The sequence below is a fragment of the Equus caballus genome, chromosome 3 (assembly GCF_041296265.1).
Source record: "Equus caballus isolate H_3958 breed thoroughbred chromosome 3, TB-T2T, whole genome shotgun sequence".
Taxonomy (NCBI): domain Eukaryota; kingdom Metazoa; phylum Chordata; class Mammalia; order Perissodactyla; family Equidae; genus Equus; species Equus caballus.
The window spans coordinates 55,120,102-55,140,498 of record NC_091686.1 but is presented as its reverse complement, the minus strand read 5'-3'; the positions used below and the strand labels follow the sequence as shown (position 1 = coordinate 55,140,498).

The following is a 20,397-nucleotide window of genomic DNA, read 5'->3' as shown; positions in this document are numbered from 1 at the left end:
GTGAATTATTGTCACGTGGCAACTTTGCAGTTTATCACCTGTAGAATCAGTGCTGCCAAGTGTCACTTGGTGTGGAGCAGTGAAAGACAGCTTCCCCCCAAAGGCACAAGTCACTGAGTTTTTAGAGTTAATCTGGCATCTCGTAGAATGATATGAAGGACTAAGAAATATAGACATTTTCTCTCTGCTGCTGGTATAGATGAATTCAGATTGAGAGTCTCCATACACTGAAATCCTTTACCTAGAATTACTGTTCTCTCACTTTTATATATTTCATCTAATGAACCATTAAATTTCTAATTAGCAATTGGTATACCCATAATTTACAGGTTTTTCAAAAACAGATAGATAATAATTCTACTGATCATGAAATTAGCCTTGGAATTCAGTAATTGGATCATATAATACTAATAGGCCTTTGTAGTTTACCAAATAATTTTATATGCATACTTTTTATGTGCACAAGTATTAAGTGAGAGCCTACTAAAGATGGAGCACCATGCTAGCTACTCCATATCCATGAGCTCATATAACCTCACATGAAGCTGATAAAATGGTGCTATTACCCACATCCTACACCTGCTGAAACTGGAACAGGAAATCAGGTTGACCGCACAGCCACTGCACTGAATGGTCGGGCAAGGTGGGCCAGCCTCTCATTTCACCTGGAAATGTGCACGTCAGACACTCAGACGCCAGGCTTCCCTTTCTTCTCATTAAAGAACAAATACGGGAGAGGGGATAGCATGGGGCTTATTTAATTTTGTTCAACGAACTAAATATAAACGTGTTTTATTCATGCCCTGCTTTGTTCAAGGACAGGAGTCTAGATGGTTTCTCAGCAGAGGGCAGTGAAGGGAACATGGCAGTGGGAACAAGGGCATCTGACACCAAGCCCCAGCTGTGCCCTCGGACGGGCTTCCTCTCCTCAGATACAAGACGATGGAACCAGATTTTGTGATATCTGAAATCCCTCTGAGTTCTAAACTTGTACTTTCTTAACACTTGTGAAGTGAAGTTTATATAATTACATAGAGTTCCTCCTGTAGAGGATATCTGTGCATAATGTGACTATAATTGTATGGAAAAAAGATAAGGAGACAAATCAGAAATATGCCAAGAAGGAAGACTGGAATGAAACACATCACAAACACCATTAATCCTGGTTTGTCTTTGGGGATTATTATTATTTTGGGTGTTATTTCTTTTATCTGCTTATCTATATTTTCTAAATATCTTGCAATGCCTGGAGAAAGAAAAGCAAATATTTAAATATAAAAGTTTATAAATCTTAAGAAAGTCATTAAAGAGCAGATCCAAATCAGAGATCCTAAAAGTAAATTTATACAATAACTGAAAATAAACTGGAATACAACACATTTTAAATGCCAAAGGTAATTTTTATGGTGCTTTTATTTCCCAATACTTTTGAGAAGCATGAAAGGGGAGTTAAAAAGAAACTATATTTATACTGTTTAAATAATTTGGAAGAAAACAAAATCAATTTAAAACAAAATAACTCCAACATCAGACATGCAAATCTATGCCCTGTTCTATCTTCTGTCCTTGTCTCATGCTGTGACTTGAGTAAGACATTCTGTGTGCAAACTTGCAAACAGGGAAGGCCTCTCCCCAACATGATGTTGTCTGAGGATGCACACATTATGCCTTAAGATGGACAGGAGAAAGGTACCCTGTCCATTGGGTGGGCTTCCTGCTTCTTGTATATTTTTCATTCAAACTTGATAACTATCATCTTTGCTTTTAAAATGAGCTTAAAAACCAGCAAGATTTAGAGTCCTCCTTTCCTTATTTCTCCTTCTAGTTTAAGACCAAAAAAATATATATTCTAGAAAAACAAACCAGTGCTGTGAACTGGAAACTTAGCTTCAAGCTGCTCATCTCAGAGGAGAATCTGATGTGACAGGTTAGTGCTATGAACATTAGCTGAATCTGCATCAGCCAGAGACACCACCCAAGGAGCGCTTCCTCCTGCAGGCCCACGCACACCTCGCCACCTCACAGCCCACCTTGAAGGGGCCCTGTGCACAACCCCAAGGACTGGGTTACAGAAAGGATGCAGAGTGGGTCCCACTTGGAGGGAGCACACAGATCGGACGGAGAAACAAGAGGGATGTGTGTGTGGAGGGGAACAGAGACGGGGAAGGGAAACACAGGCACTACCTTCCATTTTGCCTGAAAAAATTGTCTTCAAAATCACGCAGTTTCTTTCGAATCCTTTTCTTTTCTTCTCTCATTTCCTGAAGGTGTTCCAAGAGTTCAGGTCTAAGAGGGGCAGGAAAATGTCAAGAAAATTGAGTTAAATCTGAATTGTTATAAATGTAATTAATGTGCAACTTGATAGGGGTTGTGGACAAGGTGGGAAGCAGATAAATGCAAAAGCTGTTGAGGGAGCTGAGGGGCAGCAGGACCGGACGAAGCCCCAGCAGACTGACAAGAGACACGGCTGCTGGGTTCTGCAAGGCTCCTGCTCCTCACGAATTCTTAGGGCTTGTGAAATCCCATGGCACTCTGTCGCATTTTGCTTTGAAAAGAAGAGACGGCATCTGTGCTCAACGCATGTTAAATGATGAGCCGTGGAGCACAGAGCCACACAATGCCATTTATAGAGACCTTCTGATTGTTTAAGCAAGATCTCAGATGCCGCCTCGAACAACACAGGAGGAAGCATATAAAAACACTGTGCCAGAAGTTAAAAAAAATCACTGTTTTATCCATATAGATGCACCCCAGGTAAATCACTTGTGTTTTTTCAAGCCAATTTATTTACATACAAAAGCTAAAATAATATTTAAGGAAGTGATTTTCACCAAAACATTTCAACACCACCACCCAAACGACATACATTGAAGCAGCATGGAGATTTGAAAGCCCGGTGTCCTGGCTGCATTTGGAGGGCATTTTCTCATCCATTGGGGAAATAAACCCATCAGCATCATCTTCAAATTGGTCCAGGAAGCAACGTGCACTGAAGTCGGTTTTCAGAGTGACCGTGAAGTCTGGCTTGCTGTTGCTGTCATCTTCTGAACCCTCTTCTTCCTGGAGACACACAGCAACCCCAATAAAAACATGGCCACTTTTCTGGCACTCTTTCATTGCAAGTATCATATAACGAACATTTAATTATCCAGATACCATATAGTTTCTTCTCTGTCTACACTTAGCAACACATATGCACATTATAGACCTATTAGTGAATATCTATACACAGTAAATAATGCAAACACTAAATACAGCCACTCAATAGAGAAAAAAAAACTATAAAGCTATAAAAAAATGAGTGCACAGCACAATTAAAAGTTGTCAAGGCTGAGAGGGTAGGAAGGAACCAACCGTCATAATTTATACCCTAAAACAAATGAAGGAAAAGAATCGGAAAATTGCCAGCTCTGTGACAATACATAAAATCTGTGCTTTAAGGATTCCATTACTTGTGTACTGCAGAAAGTATTTTTTATTAAGCTATGAACATTTTCAGAAATTGAACAATATAGCCTTTCTATTTAAGAGTTGAGATTATAACATTGTGTGGTTGCTTGATGCACAAAATTTTAGGATTTTTTTTTTTCTTTTTTGGTGAGGAAGATTAGCCCTGAGCTAACATCTGTTGCCAATCTTCCTCTTTTTGCTTGAGGAAGATTGTCACTGAGCTAACTTCTGTGCCAGTTTTTGTCTATTTTGTATGTGTGATGCCACCATAGCGTGGCTTGACAAGAGGTGCTAGGTCCACGCCTGGGATCTGAATCTGTAAACCCTGGGCTGCTGAAGTGGAGAGCATGACCTTAACCGCTATACCACCGGGCTGGCCTCAGGAAACTTTCGAGGATCTTTTGAGAAGGCCAAAACATTTATCTTCTTATGATTGGAATCATAAAACTCTTAAGTTTTTCATGGAACTTTCAAGGGCCACGGCGATGTTTTTCAGCATCCAAGATTCTAAGAAAAGTATGATATTCTTTATCTGCTTTGATGATAATGCAATTAGAAAAACAACAAAGTCAAATTAAAATTGCTTACTGCCAATTTAAAGCTATGTAAGTCTAAAGAAGAAATAACATCAGAGTTTGAAAGGAAGATTTTAAAAGAAGTAATTCACTGCCAAAATGTACAGTCAGACCAGAACAGAATACCCTATTATCTTGAAAAATTAAAAAATTGGTTAGGAGTACAGTTACATGAACAACGGGAAGTGTAACGCCAATTGTTCCAGTTAAACCAAGTGGTTTCAGTGCCAATGCAGCAAATTCACCTCGGGAGGCGGAGTGGTTACCACTGGCGGTCAAAGCATAGGATGCAAATTGCCTGCAGTGGTTTTCTTACCATAAGGTGTGGCATGTTTATAATGGTGTCCCTGAAGAGAAAAAAATGTAAACAAACAAACAGGCAAAACAACCAAAAAAAAGGACTAACACATAACTACAATGAAAGTACTGTTATGAAGGCATGAAGTTAATACTGGCAAAAACTAGACGGCTTTTCCAGATTCTGTCTGCTGTGACTTCAGATCTTCAATCTCTTTGCTTGGTCCATGGAAGTACATGCCTCACTATTAATTTTTCAAAATTTAAATTATTAAAAATATTTTAAAATTTAGAGTAAAAATGACTTTTAAATTAATAATTTAAAATTATTAGCCATGGCTGGCCCCGTGGCTGAGTGGTTAAGTTCACATGCTCCACCTTGGCAGCCCGGGGTTCACTGATTCAGATCCTGGGCACAGACCTACACATCAAGCATCAAGCCATGCTGTGTTGGCATCCCACATGGAAGAACTAGAAGGACCTACAACTAGCATATACAACTATGTACTGGGGCTTTGGGGAGGAAAAACAAGAGGAAGATTGGCAACAGATGTTAGCTCAGGGCCAATCTTCCTCACCAAAAAAAAAAAAAAAAAGTTTCTCCTTTTTGTGTGAGGACATAACAATTCCCACCTATTTGTCTTCCTAAGGATAGAGACACCTGATAAGGTACACCTGGCACACGGCAGTGCTGCTCTGCCTTCTGTTCCCTCCCCCTCCCCCTTCCCTGGATGAGGAAGCCCAGGGGGAACCACCTGACAATAAATCCCACGGAGGCAGCGATTTAGGCCTGTCTGTCACGGCTGTCCCCAGAGCTCTGCCAATGCCTGTATACAGTAGGTGCTCAATAAATGTCTGCTCAACAGTCTAGTACTCAGTTTTAAAAGAGAAATACAAGTTACTATTAAGACAGTGTTAAAGCCTGAGATAGATAAAAAATGAAGTCAGGTGTCCAGACCTTATCAATTATATCCCAAGGTCCTGAGAGAGCTTAAAAATGTGAGAATGGGTCTTGCACACAGTGAGAACTTAATGTTTTTTAAGATGAAGCTAGACAAAACTATTCTCAGTAAGCTGTGAAAATCACAGGAAAAAAGAGAAATAGCAAGATAAATCTTCAAATTATCAGACCATCACGTTGTTGTGGCCCTTGGGTAGATTCTAGAAGGAATCAGTACATGGATAATGTATGAGCAACTGGAAAAGAATCAGTGATCGACAGTGAGCAGCAGTGGCTCCTTAAGTACAAATCATGAAAACTGACCATTTTCCTTAATCTCTGGATTTCAGTCAAGAATGAGGTGAGCTGATCCTAGAAAGGAAAGCTGGCTGGGAAAACTGATGCAATGGCGACATGAATCTGGAGGGAAGGCCACAGCAGGCTCTGGACCTGACCCTGCCTGAATATGCACCAGTCGTGTGGATAAAGACACAAAAGGCACATTCAGAAAATGCACAGAGGTACAGAGTGTGTAGGGACATCTGGTATGTTGGAATACAAAATTAGATTTAATCTGTTTCACAAGGCGGAATAGAGAATGAAAAGTAATTGGAAAAATTCAAGGTCCTATAATTAGGTTGGAAAAAAAAAAGCAGGACACACAGACAATAAGCAGTCCGTGGAAAGGGAAGCGGGAGATCGCACACAGCAACAGTGAGACAGGGCCACGAGCAGTGGTTCTCAGCGGGGGCGGGGGGGAGGAGAGGGGAATTTGCCCCCTAGGGGACCCTAGGTAATGTTTAAAGACATTGCTGGTTGTCACAGCTGGCGAGGGGTGCTTCTGGCGCACGACTGGCATCTAGTGGGTGGAGGCCAGCCTCCCACACAAAGAGTTACCCAGCCCCAAATGTCCACAGTGCTGAGGCTGAGACCCCTGCCCCACAAAGACTAAAATGAACTCACAGGATCTCAAGAGTCACGGCATGACCGCCCTGTAGACCTGAAGGGCCTGAGTTGTCCGGACCAAGGGCAGGGCTAGTCCTTGGTCCTCTGTCCTGCTGGTTAAACCATAGCTAGAACACAGTTCAGTTCTGGGTACCAGTTTCTAAGCGGGATCTAGATAAACTGGTGTGCATCCAGAGCAGAGCCACTGGCTGGAGGGTCTGGAACCCACTTCTCAAGAGGAGTAGTAAGAAGAACTTGGAGAAAAAACTTTCACAGGGTGTGGGTGGGAGTGGGCAGGGCAGGTGGCTGCAAATATATGAAGTCTTCTCAAGGATGAAGCAGGATGCTTATTCTATGCTGTTCCAGAGGGTAAAACTAAGCCTGTTAAGTAGGAAGTAATGCACTACTAATAAATATGGCTATTATAATTTTTAAATATTTTCATTAATTGTGATATTTTATAGCTATCAAACATTATGCATTCTAAAATTTATATCATATAATCTTAAATTTTATAATTTTAAAAATGATAATTATAAAATAATACAAGATAAGCTTTTAGCAATTATTGATATTTTGCCCATGTAATGAGTGACCTCACTCTCCCCATTGCTATACACTTTTCAAGCTTGAGGATGGACCCCTTCTTAGGACAGTGTCTCTCATCTGTCAGGTGAGCCTCAGTAGAAATTCTTATGTGGATAGGACTATTGACTAGATGATTCCTAGGGTTTTGGGGTTGGATGATCCAGGGCTGGCTCTATTTCATATACTGCTGGTTCCCTACGCATTTAAAACCAGGGGTGGTTTTTAAAAAAACCACCAAATCCTAAATTGTATCAGAATTGCCAAGAATTATACAATCCAAATAAATTCTAATAAGCCTGGCCAATTGGAACAAAATGAACTAAAAGACAACACTATTTACCAAAGCAATGTAATCATTGCAAAATTATCTGAAATTCTGACCATGATGTGGGCCAGCAGAAGAGCCACGGCCAAAATATACTTGTGAAAAAAACAAAAAATAAGCTCAAGGATAAGATTTGGGAGAATGTCCTCTTTTAAAAAGAGCATTATTAGTATAGCTTCCATTTGTTTACTGAAGCAATTATTAAGTGTCATATTGTGGGTGTGTTAAAGAACACTATTATCTAATAATAGTCCTATTGCATGCTTTTAAGATAAATATGCTAATTTTCATATAGACAATTGCCCAAATTTCTTCAATTATGGTGATTTAATTCATGTGCGAAATGACGAGCTAGACAAAATTTGTCTTCTTTCATCAACATCAAGTCTTATTGTAAGAAAATAGCTCTCATTTTTAAGATACAATATAGCATATTTGCCTAGATTTCACATTTAGAGCATTTTCATAAAACAAGTTCTATTTAAAATAATATGAATACCTAATACCTTAAAATTAGGTATATGAAATATTTAAGACCCCTAAGAAGTAAGAAAAGGAAGAGAATAAATAAAAGACAAGACTTTGCAGCTTCTGGTACCTTACCTCAGTTAGAATGATGAGAATCAGGCAAGAAAATGGAGCGGTTCTCAATTGGTGTCCCTCGGTGGGAACGAGGCCCCGTATTCTGAAATAATTGTTCCTAACTACAGCAAGTAAAGGACTACTCCAGGCTTGGAATCGTCACAGAAATATGACAAGTGAAACTCTTAAAACTCACTTCTGCCTTGGGTTTTACTCCCTCTTCCAATTTAACTGCTAAAAACCAATCACTGACTTTTAAAAAATGAGTGACTTGACTTTTCATCCCGAGAGCCCTGCAGGAGGCCACCCAGTTTGTTCAGATGTCTAGAAACAAAAACCTTGACAGAGGCTGACCCTAGCCCAGGCCAGTTAGGTCCCTTCAGAGACACAGAGATCTGTGGGCACAGACAATACCCCCCATTCTAGCAAAAGGAGCCCTGAGGACAAGGATCCTCTGTATAAAATCCAGAAGAGCTCCGGGGAAAAAATCAGAGCATGTGTTCTCGTGATGGCCAGTCACAGCACCACATCCACAGACCAAGAAAGATCATAAAGTCAGCACTGAGGACTCAGCGTGCGGAGGAAAGGTAAGAGGAAGGAAGAGCGGGTGGAACAGCACCAGCAAATCTGTCAGAGACAACTAGACATTTGTCTAAGAAACGGTAATTTTCTATTGTGTGCCATGTATATTGCCTTTGTTAATTTTGGTTTTTCTATAAACACAGTAAATGAGAGTTTTTAAAAAAGTTACCCTATTGAGCTAATTTAACAAAGTTTTGGAATATAGAAAATCCATTCCTCAAATGGCAGAAAAAAACCCCAAACAAAAAATATTGTCAAAACAAAACAAAACAATCATTCCTGAAAGCAAACTAAAAACAAAACTAACAGCAAACAAAAAAACAAAAAGCGGGGAATGAAATGACACGAAGGAAATCAGCTGGTCTATAATATAAATAGAAGGAACTGTTCAAGTCGGTTATACGCAGCTACTGATGCTTAGGGACCACGACAGGAAGCCATCACCGGAGGGCCCAATCAACCCCTTTCCCTCGGGGAGGAGGGGAGGAAGGGAGGGAATTGGCGCAGATTTAGCAAGTGGTTAGCTGCTGGAGGTCTTCACCTTGATCTCCTTGAAGAAGGAAGCAGTTTCGCCCTCGATAATTGGCTGCAGCAAAGGGCTTCTCCGCTTGCTGGAGGGGGAACCCTGCGACAGGCGTTAACAGGGAGGTTACATGGCGAACTCCTTTCCCTCGCCCGCCAGCTCGCTGCCTCCTGTGTCTCACCGGCCTTTAGGACGGCCTTTTAACTAGGTGCTCCAACCCCTCCCCCCAAACTTTCCCAGGAAAACCAGAAACAACCAAAGTTCTTCTTCAAGTCGATACTTCACTTCAGAGCCCACACGCACAAACCAAGGGGGCCACAGGGAAGCAAGGACAGCACCCGACTATGTTAACCACACGCACGCAGGAAAAACCCGAGGAGAAACACCCGCCTCCCCATCATCGCTCCTCCCCAAGCACAGTGGCTACCAGGACATCTGAACCGTCATGAGCTTTAAGCTCATCAAGCCATAGACAGATGTTGCCCATTCACCCTATGTAGGGACACTAAGGGCTCCCAGCTGGAGAATGAAAATGATGCCTTAGATTTAATCCTTTTATTGGCTGGCTTACTAATTTATTCTGCAGGACATTTCTAGAAAAGTAGCTTTCGTCAAACACACCTGCCTGAGGTCTCTGGACCCTCCCTCATTCATATGAACACATACACTGTTAAAAGACATATAAAGACCATATCTTAGGCCTGGAAACACACAAGGAGATTTAAAGCAGGAATAGAAGAACCGCAGATAAGATGAATATGCATTTCAATGAAACATAAAAGCGAGGCTGTGTCTGCCAGTCCAAAACCAAGCAGAAGCAGCCCCCAGGTCCCTGGAGATTAGAGCACTGAAGCAGAGGCCAACGATGCCCCGAGAGATGGGCAGGGCGTTCACACTGCACTCAAGCTGGGGTAGAAAAGCCGAGATGGGGACAAAGGAGGACAGCAAGCTGGCCAGAGCCTGAGAGGCTTTCCTAGAGCTGAGGGCAAGCTGTGCTCCCTAATCTTGTCAAAATCAAAACTGACAGCCCCAAGTGGCTAAGTCCAAGGACAGTGGCCACTGAGAGCAACTTCACAATCATTAGCCTCCCCCCATCTCCTTCCAAATTACACTTCTCTGCATCCTCCAAAAAGAGAAGGCTCTCTCTCCTGAATTCCTTTGAGGGTGTCTCCCTGGATATGGTTCCCAAAGGGTTATCCCTCTTTTGGAGGGGGAGCAGAGACTGTTAACTAGAGAGTCACTCTCTGGGGAGGAGCGGCCTGGAGAAAGCACAGCCCTGTCTGCTTGGTGCTCTGTCTCTGAGGAAGGGTGGGGGAGTCGGGCCAGTACATGCCAGATGGATGGATACAGCCAAAGCACATCTCCCAAAAGAAAAAATATTCTATCAGCTTCAGATTTGCTCATTTTTGGCAAAGGAAGCCTCAGAAGTCTTTGATAAATTCTTCATTTCTCAAGCTTATGGGCCACAGATATGAACAGCAGGTTCAACTACTAAAGCCTATTCTTCAAAGAGAAAGCAGGTTAGGACCCTGTTAATAGAGCCAGGGCCCATTCAACCAGGTAATCGACAACAGAGAGTGGTGCACTCACAATGATGGGGATGGTGTTGGCCCGGGACAGGATCTGTTTGACCAGCCGGTACCTGTCATATAGCGGCTTCATAACCTGACGTTCGTTCTTGGTTACCTGGAAAGGAAGAACAAGAGACCTGAGAAGCCCACTCCTGCTGGCATGCTCCCCGCTGCCCAAGCATGCTCTGGGCCTAGAGAAAGTACAGAGGACCCCACTGAAGTCTCATCATTCCTACAAAATATACATAAACTGATAATATCTGGGCAATGACAGTTGAAAATGTCTACTTCAGCTGCAGATCACTGGCAATCGCTCCATCAGCACTCTTGCTTTTCCCAAATCAAAACGATAACCATTATCATAGGTTCTGAACTCCCAAGGTTCAGAGTTCCTAGATGATTTACTATTTTCTAGGTCCAGGGAAGAAGAAAGCATGCATTTCTATTATAATACTTATCATGCAGTTCTGTAATCAGTTTTTTTACACGTCTCTTTCTCCCATGATATTGTTGTGTTTTTAAGGATAAGACTTTGGCAAACAGGAGCTATTCAAGGAGCATCTGCTGATAGAATGCATGGATTGATTCATCTCTGTATCCCGAAAATCTGGCACAGGGCCCCACAATGTTTAAAGGACTGGTTCTCTAGGCAGTGGGGAGGAGCTGAGCCCAGCGCCCGGGTGTAGTATTTGACGCCCCTCACCTCCTGCTGCTTCTCCTCCCCCAGTCACACCTCAACCTCCAGAGGTCAACTGAGCTGTTTCATACATCCTTGTCTACTGCCCTCTGCCCTGCGTGGCTTCCTCTCCGCTCCTTAGTCTGGCAAATTCTATATCAACAGCCACCTCCCCTTCCAACATCCCCCATCTAGGAGACCTGCTCCTTCTCTCCTTTGTGTCACCTGCTGCAATCTCTGTATACCTTGTATTTCAATATATGCTTTGCTATAAACGGAATATTTGTGTCCCCCCAAATTCATATGTTGAAACCTAATCCGTGATTTGATGGTATTTAGAGGTGGCGTTGGTCTTTGGGAGGTGATTAGGTCATGAATGGGACTGGTGCCCTTATAAAAGAGACCCGAGAGAGCACCCTCACCCCTTCTGTCATGTGAGGGATGACTGTCTACGAACCAGGAAAGGGGCTCTCACCAGACACCGAATTTGCTGGTGCCCTGATCTTGGACTTCTCAGCCTCCAGAACTGTGAGGAATACATTTCTGTTGTTTATAAGCCACCCAGTCAACGGTCCTCTGTTATAGCAGCCCCAACGGATGAAGACACATTTTTACACTCTACAGTAACTATTTGTTGACACACTTGTTTCCTCCTTTAGACTTTAAGCCCCATCAGACCAGGAGTTTGTGTTTTTGTATCCCTGGTAACTATTTCAGTGCCTGATATATGGAGATATTCCATAAATATTTATCTGTGAAATGAGTGAATATTTCAAACATAAATAGGTGTGCCCAATTCACAGGTATGTAAGCATTTCTCTTGTTTACTTAGATGGTGAATGAGATGAAGTATCTTTGTTCCACGGCTGCTGTTTGTCTTCTGCATTTTGTTTCCATTGAGCACGTAATAAGGCAAGAGTTTCAGAGGTACGGAAGGGCAAGCTGTATTAGCTTTGACCATTTCTCCTACGGGCCTCTTGGGCCTCCAACTGTGAAGACGACTCTGGATTATGCATAAATGGGTTATCCTGTGTGGCCTTCTATATTTGCCTTTCTCAAAGTGACCAACAATAAGGGAACTCTGGATAAACTTCAGAAGCTAGGGTAGGATACTGCCACTATGCAAAAACATTTTGTGGATTTATTTTCTATCATCAGCAATAATAATAATCTTCTATCTCTATCTCCTCCCGTGATCACAATATTAAAAGGAGGATGGCATTTCCCTGCTTCTACTATCTACTGTAGCAAAGAGTTTTAAAATTGGCATTTCATAAAAAATGACTGTCAAAACTGGAAGGGAACTCAGAAATCATTTTATATGAAAAAGACTGAAGATCAAACCATAGGTGTTACTACAAAACACCTGCCACAATGGTGAAAATGAAAAGACAGAGCATCACATGTCAGCTGTTCCAGGAATTCTCTGGAACAACTAGAACTCTGGTAAGGGTGGAACACTTTGGAAAACTATTTGATAGTATCTACTGAAACTGAACATATTACCCATCAATTCCACTCTTAAGTATACACCAAACAAATGTGGCCTTAAATTCACCAAAAGACATATATAAGAGGGCTCACAGCAGCACTATTTCTATTAACCGCAAACTGGAAACCACCCATATACCCAACAATAGAAGAACAGATAAGGTATGTTCCCCAAAATGAATACTACACAGGAAATTTTGAGAAGGAATGAGCCACAGCTATACGCAACATCATGGATTAATCTCACAAAAAGAAAGCCAAGTAATATAAGCCAGATGCCAAAGAATACATACTGTAAGCTTCCACTTATATAAAGTTCAAAAATAAGCAAATTGACTCTACAGTGTTAGAAGTTAAGATAATGGTTTTCCTTGGTGGGGAGAGGTCATGGTATTGACCAGAAGGGGGCAACCTGGAGGGTTGGCAATATTTTGTTTCTTGATCTGGATGCTGGATTCTCTGGATGTATTTCCTTTGTGAAACTTCATCAAGACATGTATTTATAATTTAGGCTCTTCTCTGTATTTGTGTTATACTTCAACAAAAGTTCAACAATAGCCACAAATAAGTCTAAGCAATAGAAATGGAGTGACCTGTGTACGAGCTCACATGTATAATGACAAAATTTAGGACTGGAACACATGCAATAATTTTTTTAATACAAGACACGTTTAATCCATTTAATGAGTTGCAGATGAGGTTAAGGCACATCCTAATAGTCAACACATGACATGTGGTGAAATATTATTGTGCAAGATAAACAATAGATGGTTTAGTGATCAAAAGACATACTAAAAATAAAAATAATGACAATGGAGCCAGCATTTCCCCATTGTGGATGAGCCATCTATTGCTAGTTGCTTGGCAGAAACATTTTGGATTGCAGGAGACTTTGGATTTTAGAAGGAGAATTAGCTGGTAAAACGAGCCAGAGATGACAAATTTGACAGAAATCAATTTCCTTTCCAATTCTTTGTTCCAAAACCAAATTTTCTAGTTGGAGTAGATGAAGAGGATCGCTGGTTTAATTCTATGGCGTGTGATACTGATATATAGATTTTCTATGAGCCACTCATGTTTTTAATTGATGAGCCTCAGGAACTAATCACCTGCGAGAGGTCTGATAAAATCCAGTTTTTGACTATGGAGAGTTAAAACTCCTTATGATTCCATCACAGCTAACTCTGGCATTTGATAGAAATATCTAAATACCAAAAATATCAAAGATCTTTAAGTCTGAGGTGATGGAAGGCTACTTGATTTTATACCAGAATTATTTTCATGATATACATCTGAAGCCAAAGGGTTGGCGGTACTAAAAGTTAACACAACTTTCGCTCATCATACATCCATGTCACCGGCAATTATCAGCGCTGGATTTGTAAGCAGAGTCAAAATCTAACCAACAGTTACAGAAACAAAGCAGGACGTTGGTTGAACTGTTGTAAAAGGGCCGGCTGATATTAAGTGGACCATGGGAAAACTGTTTGGAAGTTGACATCTCTATTCTTGAGTCACAGCTGCCCAGGGATTCAGCTACTGATGAAGAACAGGCTTTGGAATGAGTAGATGAGGTTCTCTGAGCCTCAGTCTCCTGACTGGTAAACTGCAGAACTCAGGTTAGAAAATCTTTATGATCCATCATTGCCTGGAAATGACTTTAGGCCAAGCATGTAGTGCACTGTCTTTTCAACATGCTTTCACTCCTGTTGCTTCAAACCTTTGTTTACTTTTCATTGAAATGGTAGCTCTGAATGGCTTTCCAATGTGTGGAAATAGGGTTATTACTGAGATGTATTTTTGCCCACAAATCCAGACAACATAAAAACCTAGACATGAAGATCTAACGGGCAAAAGCAGCCGCTTCCACTCTATGCTTGCTTTTGATTGAAAGAAATTTTCATCCACTGGACTCTATTTGGTTGCTCAAAGATAATATTTCAAGGTACAAAGGGAACACCAGCCAAGGATTATCCACACTTCAAGAAGGCAAGTCTTGAACAGACATCACCAAGGCCTGACTGGACAACCGCATTTGCCTGCCTTTATCTTTCGTCATGGTTTTTGTCCTAGCCTCAAATAAAACTTCTCTACTGAAGCATCAGTTTGGTTGCTGTTACCTGGACAGTGCCACAAAGGTGAAAAATAAAATGATTGATGTTTTTATGGAAGATAAAGATAATATTAGAACCGTGGAATACTGGAGCTAGCAGAGCCTTATTTTTTAAGTTGATAAAGCTCAGTACTGGAGAGTGTAATGATTTGTGTAAGGCAACAGATCTGGAGCAAGAACCCAGGGTTGCTGACTGCCAGTCCAGTTTTCCTTCCATTCACAAACGAGTAAGACACGAAGTAGGATCTTAGCACAGTGTCACATGTAGCATTATCCTCTATTAGGGTTTGACCAAGTTGTCTTCTTAATGTAAATAATTCTGCCTTCCAAGCTGACAGCTCTGCTCATACTAAATTCACCGAGATCTCTAGCTATGAACACTAGCTTGGAAGTGCCATTTGTGAGGAATCACACCACAGACAGACAAGAAACTACACTGCCTCGAAATCTTCTTAGTGAAACAAAAAGTGATTTGAGTTTGTGTGTGGAGGGGTACCTCTGAGTCATAAAACTGCCAGTAGGAGAAGACAAATGAGATGGATTCTTATAGCTGTTGCATTCTTGGCCCAATGACTTGGAAAATGGCAACCCTCTCTTCCTCATTATCAGGTAAAAATAGTAGGCTGACTGGGCAAAGATCAGATAACCCCAAACAGCAGATAACCAAAGGAAAGTATTTATTTCTACATGGTTTTAGAATGTGCATTGAAATTTGGGCATGGGATATTTATTGTCATGTTACTTTCCAAGGTTCTAAAACACAAGATTAAAATATACGAATGAAGTAGAGACTCCAGAAGAACCCAGAAGCTCTGATCAGGGAGCCCAGTCTCTGTCCCCCTGCATTATCATCGAGGCGTGGTCTATACAGAAGGTGACCCAGGGAGCTGCATTTACCTGTTGTACTTCTCTCCCTGCCATGGTCTTTTGATTAGATCCTTCCATATTGAAGATGACATACTTTAATAATAATTAATAGGGATTTATGTGCCAGTGTGTAAATGAGTGTGTTTTTGTTCTTCAAAAATGTCTCTGTCCGTAGAGTGCCTTGTGAAAGCAAACAGCCTGGTTAAAAAGTGTATAGAAGCGGCAGATAACTGTTTGGGCCCATGATTTCAATAGCTGGTGGGTCCTTTTAAACCAGAATCTGTAGACTCAGCAAAAACCCATGAGTTCTGACACCTGCTTTTCTAAAAAAACCTGGGGTTTGGAATGATAATTTAGCTCTGGAAGTACATGTATTTTTCTTTTAAGAAGAGTGTTGCCCAACAGTATTTACAGTCCAGGGTCCACGGCAACACCACAGATCTCCAAATGAAAAGTTCACTCTGATTTTCAGACTGGCCAGATGTCAAATGAACTCTGCTTTTCCTGAGGAGGCTGGAGCATCATGTTCCAGAGTCTCTGACCTGGGACCAGGAATAAACGACTCTCAAACCTCCTAGAGCATTTGTTCCCTTCCCTACAAGATGTTAAAATCCGGACCCAAAAAGTTGCTCTTCCTTCGTCTGAAAAAATGATGAAAACAGTGGAATAATGATCTTTTATATTTCTAATGATAAGAGTGCTAAAAAATGTGCATTCTTTCCCCGGTTCAATCATTTAATAAGAAGTATGCCCCAGAGAGCAAACCAAATAATTGTAACAGAAGTGAAAACTGCCATTTACTGTGCACTCCCCTCCCCAAGCCACCCCTCTTCCTCAGTGGCAGACACCCTACAGGTAAATGTGTGTGTGTCTGTGTGTCTGTAATGTCATTCAGTCTCCATGACAACCTACAACAGACATCTACTACCCAGACAAAGCACTGAGCCTCCGAAAGGTTACCTAAGCAGCCCAAAGTCACAGAGCTGGTCTCCAGAGGGCCGGGTTCTGAATCGAGGTCTGCCCATCCCAGTGCCCGCAGGTTGCCACAGGTCAGGCAGAATGAGAGAATCCGTGTCAGTGCAACCAATACCACGGCACCCGAAACCCTGCACCGGCAGCGAGGTTAGAAGGCAGCTGAGAGGCAAGGAAGTCTTTAAAGGCATCTATCACGTCATAACCCTCATCCAGACAATGAAAAGAAGGGACACACACAACTCCCACCTCCTTCCCGGAGGCCTGCCTTGGGTCGGGGACGAGATACTCAAAGGCCCTGAGCCCCCAGTAGAGAGGGGGTTTCTCCCAGTTAGAAGTTCAGTTCTACCTCTGTGCGTTCTGAATAACCAGGAGAGAAGGACAAAGTTTCACAACACATCTGAGCGCCAGCGCATTTACTACTTGGTTCACTGCCCTTAAAAAATCCAAAACAAAACTTGGCTTGAAACATGACCATTATCCTAGAGCATCAGTATTTTTCCACTTCAGGGACAGGCCGCCAGCAAAATCAATCATCATCAGCTCCAGCTTTTTTTCTCTTCTTTTAAGTTTAAACTTGATAAATTCAGAACCAAAATACTGTAGAGGATGCATTCTACCAACAGTTCACTGGGCATGTGCTATGGGTCAGTTCTGCCCCTAGATGCTGAGGATTCGGTTCACCATTAGGTGAACAAAACCCAGAATCTCTGCCTGCACAGACTTTAGAGTCCAGCGCATTATTCCGGAAGCTTCTTTATTTAAAAGAGCATATTTTAGATGAAAATACTATCTGCATTCTATAGCCATGGCTGAGACTGGAAAGGAGACCTACGCTTTTTGGCTATATAAAAAAATCCTTCTGTGAACATAAACTTCAAGCTTCTTTATACCTGCTCTTAAGAATTTGTTGTACTAGGTTCTTGACAACATTCTGAACGGAAGGTTACTAAGAGTAACTGACAAGGATATCTGATCACAAGTTCCGTACGGAGGAGCGCAGAAGCCTCTCATGCTGCCGTCTCCCCCAGGACTAAAGACAAACATTCAATAAATGCTTGCTGAACAACAAATTGGCCCCGATGCTTCCTGTTGTGATGAAAAGGCACAGCCATGTTCCAGATTGCTCACACTTTTGGTTCTGAAGGGCAGCTGGAACTTCTCTACAAACATTGGCTGCAACTGCACTGCAGGGGTTGAATTTTAGGGCAGATCATTCTAATTTAACACTTTCATTTTAGGGATAAGAATGCCTACAGCCAGTGACAGCTTCTGGGGACAGACCTGGGGACAGGGAACCAACCTATACGCCCTCCACCATATTTCCCCTTGAAGCAGGACACTAGTATCTAAATTTCAGTTGCAAACTAATTTTTCTTGGGAACTCAATTAAATTCAGCATCTCCTAGACAGTGAAACTCTCTTGTTGGCTTAGCTTTCAGAAAGCTTAGTTACGGTGAAAATATATAGTAACCTCCTAAACATTAGGGAACCTCATTTGCAAAATACTGAACATTTGAAGATCCATTTCTAAAGGCAGATAATTCACCGCAATCAGAAAATTCAGTCTATTCACATACCGGCCGTCCATGAATGCTTTCATAATACAACAGAGCTTTCTGCAGAGCCACTTTCTCATTTGCAATCTGGTCTTTGGTCATATCCTGTATAAACACAAGGATAGAGAAATGAAGGAGGGGGAAACATTTGTGAACATTCCAACTTCTTTATTTAGTTAAACAAATTTCCTCAAGTTAAAAAGAATCCTCATACAACAGCTCTCTATGCCTAGCTCCAGTCCCTAGCTCTACCCCAAGCCCACATAGGAATTAGCTATTCCTGACCTCCTGCTGGAAATACGGATAGCACAGCAGAATCATCGTCAGCCACTTGTATCTCCCACACGCAGCAAAGGCATGTTGAATACTGAGGTAAGCAAGGCTGAGGTACACGGGGCTTAGGTGAATGGCCCACGCAATGACCACAGTTACAGGTTACCAGTCCCAAAGGTTTGCCTGTAATCCTCCTACGTCAGAGTCACCAAACCGTCTATTAACCTAAACAAGTTCATTCTGCAATCTGTACAATAGAGTTTCCTGCTTTCAGTTTTTAGTCAAAAACTAAAGTGCCTACAGTTAAAACCCTCTAAAGTTGTTTCATCTGCTTCTCTAGACATCTAAGAGTATGCAAATGTGGGAGTGGGAGGTTTAAAAAGGAGTCACTCCATCACTCTTCCCATTGGGATCCATGTGCACGCCCTGTGTTTCTACCATGTTGACTGGAATGGTTTAGGATGAGCAGTCAGCTTGGGGCCTTCACAGAATCAGCACACCTTAATGTCCTCGGGACGGCTGCTTTCTGCCCGCTTCTCCTGGAGCTTCCTCTGGATAGATTCCAGTGTGGCTTCAACACTTGGTTTTATCGCTTTATCTACCAAATCTTGCTTCTTCTCTTCTTCTTTCTCAAGTTGGGAACCAAAACTCTTGGGGAGCGTGTTGCTTCGCTGCCGCATCCTGGGGCTTAGGTCCTCTTCAGATATCTTTAGCTTTGACTCTAGTTGAAAAGATTTAGGGGTAGAGCTATATGAGAATTGATGTCTGCTGAACACACATTGTTTTTCTGTGGTGTTAACAGCTGCTTAGCCCTGTCTTTTTTCAGACTATCTAATTATAATATTAGTTGAAAACTCTAGGTTATTACGTAAAACCCGAGATAATGATAACGTCTTCCTAGACTGTCTGGGATGTTTCACTAACACTAATTCCTGAGAAAGCTTTAGCTATTTAGCATCCATGCTTTGGCCACACCAACCTGTTTGCTTTCTCAGAATGTGGCAGATGTCCTCCTACACTGTTCTCTTAGTGTTTAAGGGTATTTACTGATCTAACACCCAACCACTGGCCAACTTTCTCTATATGACATATACCTCCTCTTGGAATTCTGTCACTTTGTATTCTGCTTACTTGTTTACATGACTCTATCTCCTAAAGGACAGCAAGCTCTTTGAGGGACAGGGACCCTTTCCAGATTCATCTTCGTGTGTCTACGCTGTCTCCAACACCACAGCACATAAACCTTGGAATAAACAGGTACTTAAGTGTTGAACTGAAGCCATCATCCTTATATTGGTGACTTCAGGAAGTGAAAAAAGCCTGCAGAATTTGCATCTTAGCTGCTCTGGGACTGCCCTGGGATTAAGACCATGGGAAGACATGGGGAAGGCGTCCCCTGAATACGGAGAGCACTGGGAAGCCGCTTCAAGGAACCCGTCTTTTCTGGAACGTTATAGCAGTGCCGTTTGGCACTCGGTGAGCCCACGGACTCTGCGCCTGGATCATTTTGTGGAAGCCATACCCTAGGTCCAGACCGTCACCCACCTTTAAGTTGTTTCCGGAACTTGGCAAGGTCATTTGTCCATTTCAGAACCTCTGGATTGGCTGCTTTGTCACTGTGGGAAGGCTGAGAAAAGGAAATCCAGAGTAAATGCTTTGGAATTGGAGCAGGAGAAAGAAGAGTTTGATGATCAGTTGGTTTCAAACAGGAAGGAAAAGTTGAGTTCCATGGGGATAGGAAACAAACGCTGATCAGTCAGAGCAAACTTCGCAGGGATAATCCTGTTATCCTTTTTTACACCTGGTGATTTTTGATGCTTTCAAAGAAGTTCTCAGAGGCAAAACACTGGACTTGAACGATCACAGACTTTTATGAGACCCACGGTCCCTTTCCAGTAGTTGTAGGGCTCAACCCATCAGGCAAACAGAATAGAAAGCAGAGGCATCTGTGATATTTGACACGCAACCACCAAAGACAGTGCCCTTTTGCCACCCTGGAGGAAAACACTAAGGACAGAGCTGAGAGGTGAATGAGGTGAAGACAATCTTGAATTAAGTTTCAGCCAAA

The 20,397-nt window shown here is 42.0% G+C and overlaps 1 protein-coding gene across 19 annotated transcripts in view; it reads right to left on the bottom strand.

The window, feature by feature from the left end:
* Positions 1–20,397, bottom strand: part of FAM13A (family with sequence similarity 13 member A) — a 316,899-nt gene that overhangs the window by 4,705 nt on the left and 291,797 nt on the right. For 11 of the 19 annotated variants that reach the window (XM_070263412.1, XM_070263415.1, XM_070263414.1 and 8 more), the window contains 7 exons: positions 19,875–19,956; positions 18,830–19,050; positions 18,078–18,161; positions 10,398–10,493; positions 8,826–8,909; positions 2,867–3,060; positions 2,185–2,286 (listed from right to left, as the gene is read on the bottom strand). In XM_070263412.1, coding sequence (XP_070119513.1) covers positions 2,185–2,286; positions 2,867–3,060; positions 8,826–8,909; positions 10,398–10,493; positions 18,078–18,161; positions 18,830–19,050; positions 19,875–19,956 — 863 coding nt within the window. Of the gene's footprint in view, positions 1–2,184; positions 2,287–2,866; positions 3,061–7,723; positions 8,910–10,397; positions 10,494–18,077; positions 18,162–18,829; positions 19,051–19,874; positions 19,957–20,397 lie in introns of all 19 variants that reach the window. The other 8 variants (XM_070263416.1, XM_070263419.1, XM_070263409.1 and 5 more) reach the window with 2 other exon arrangements.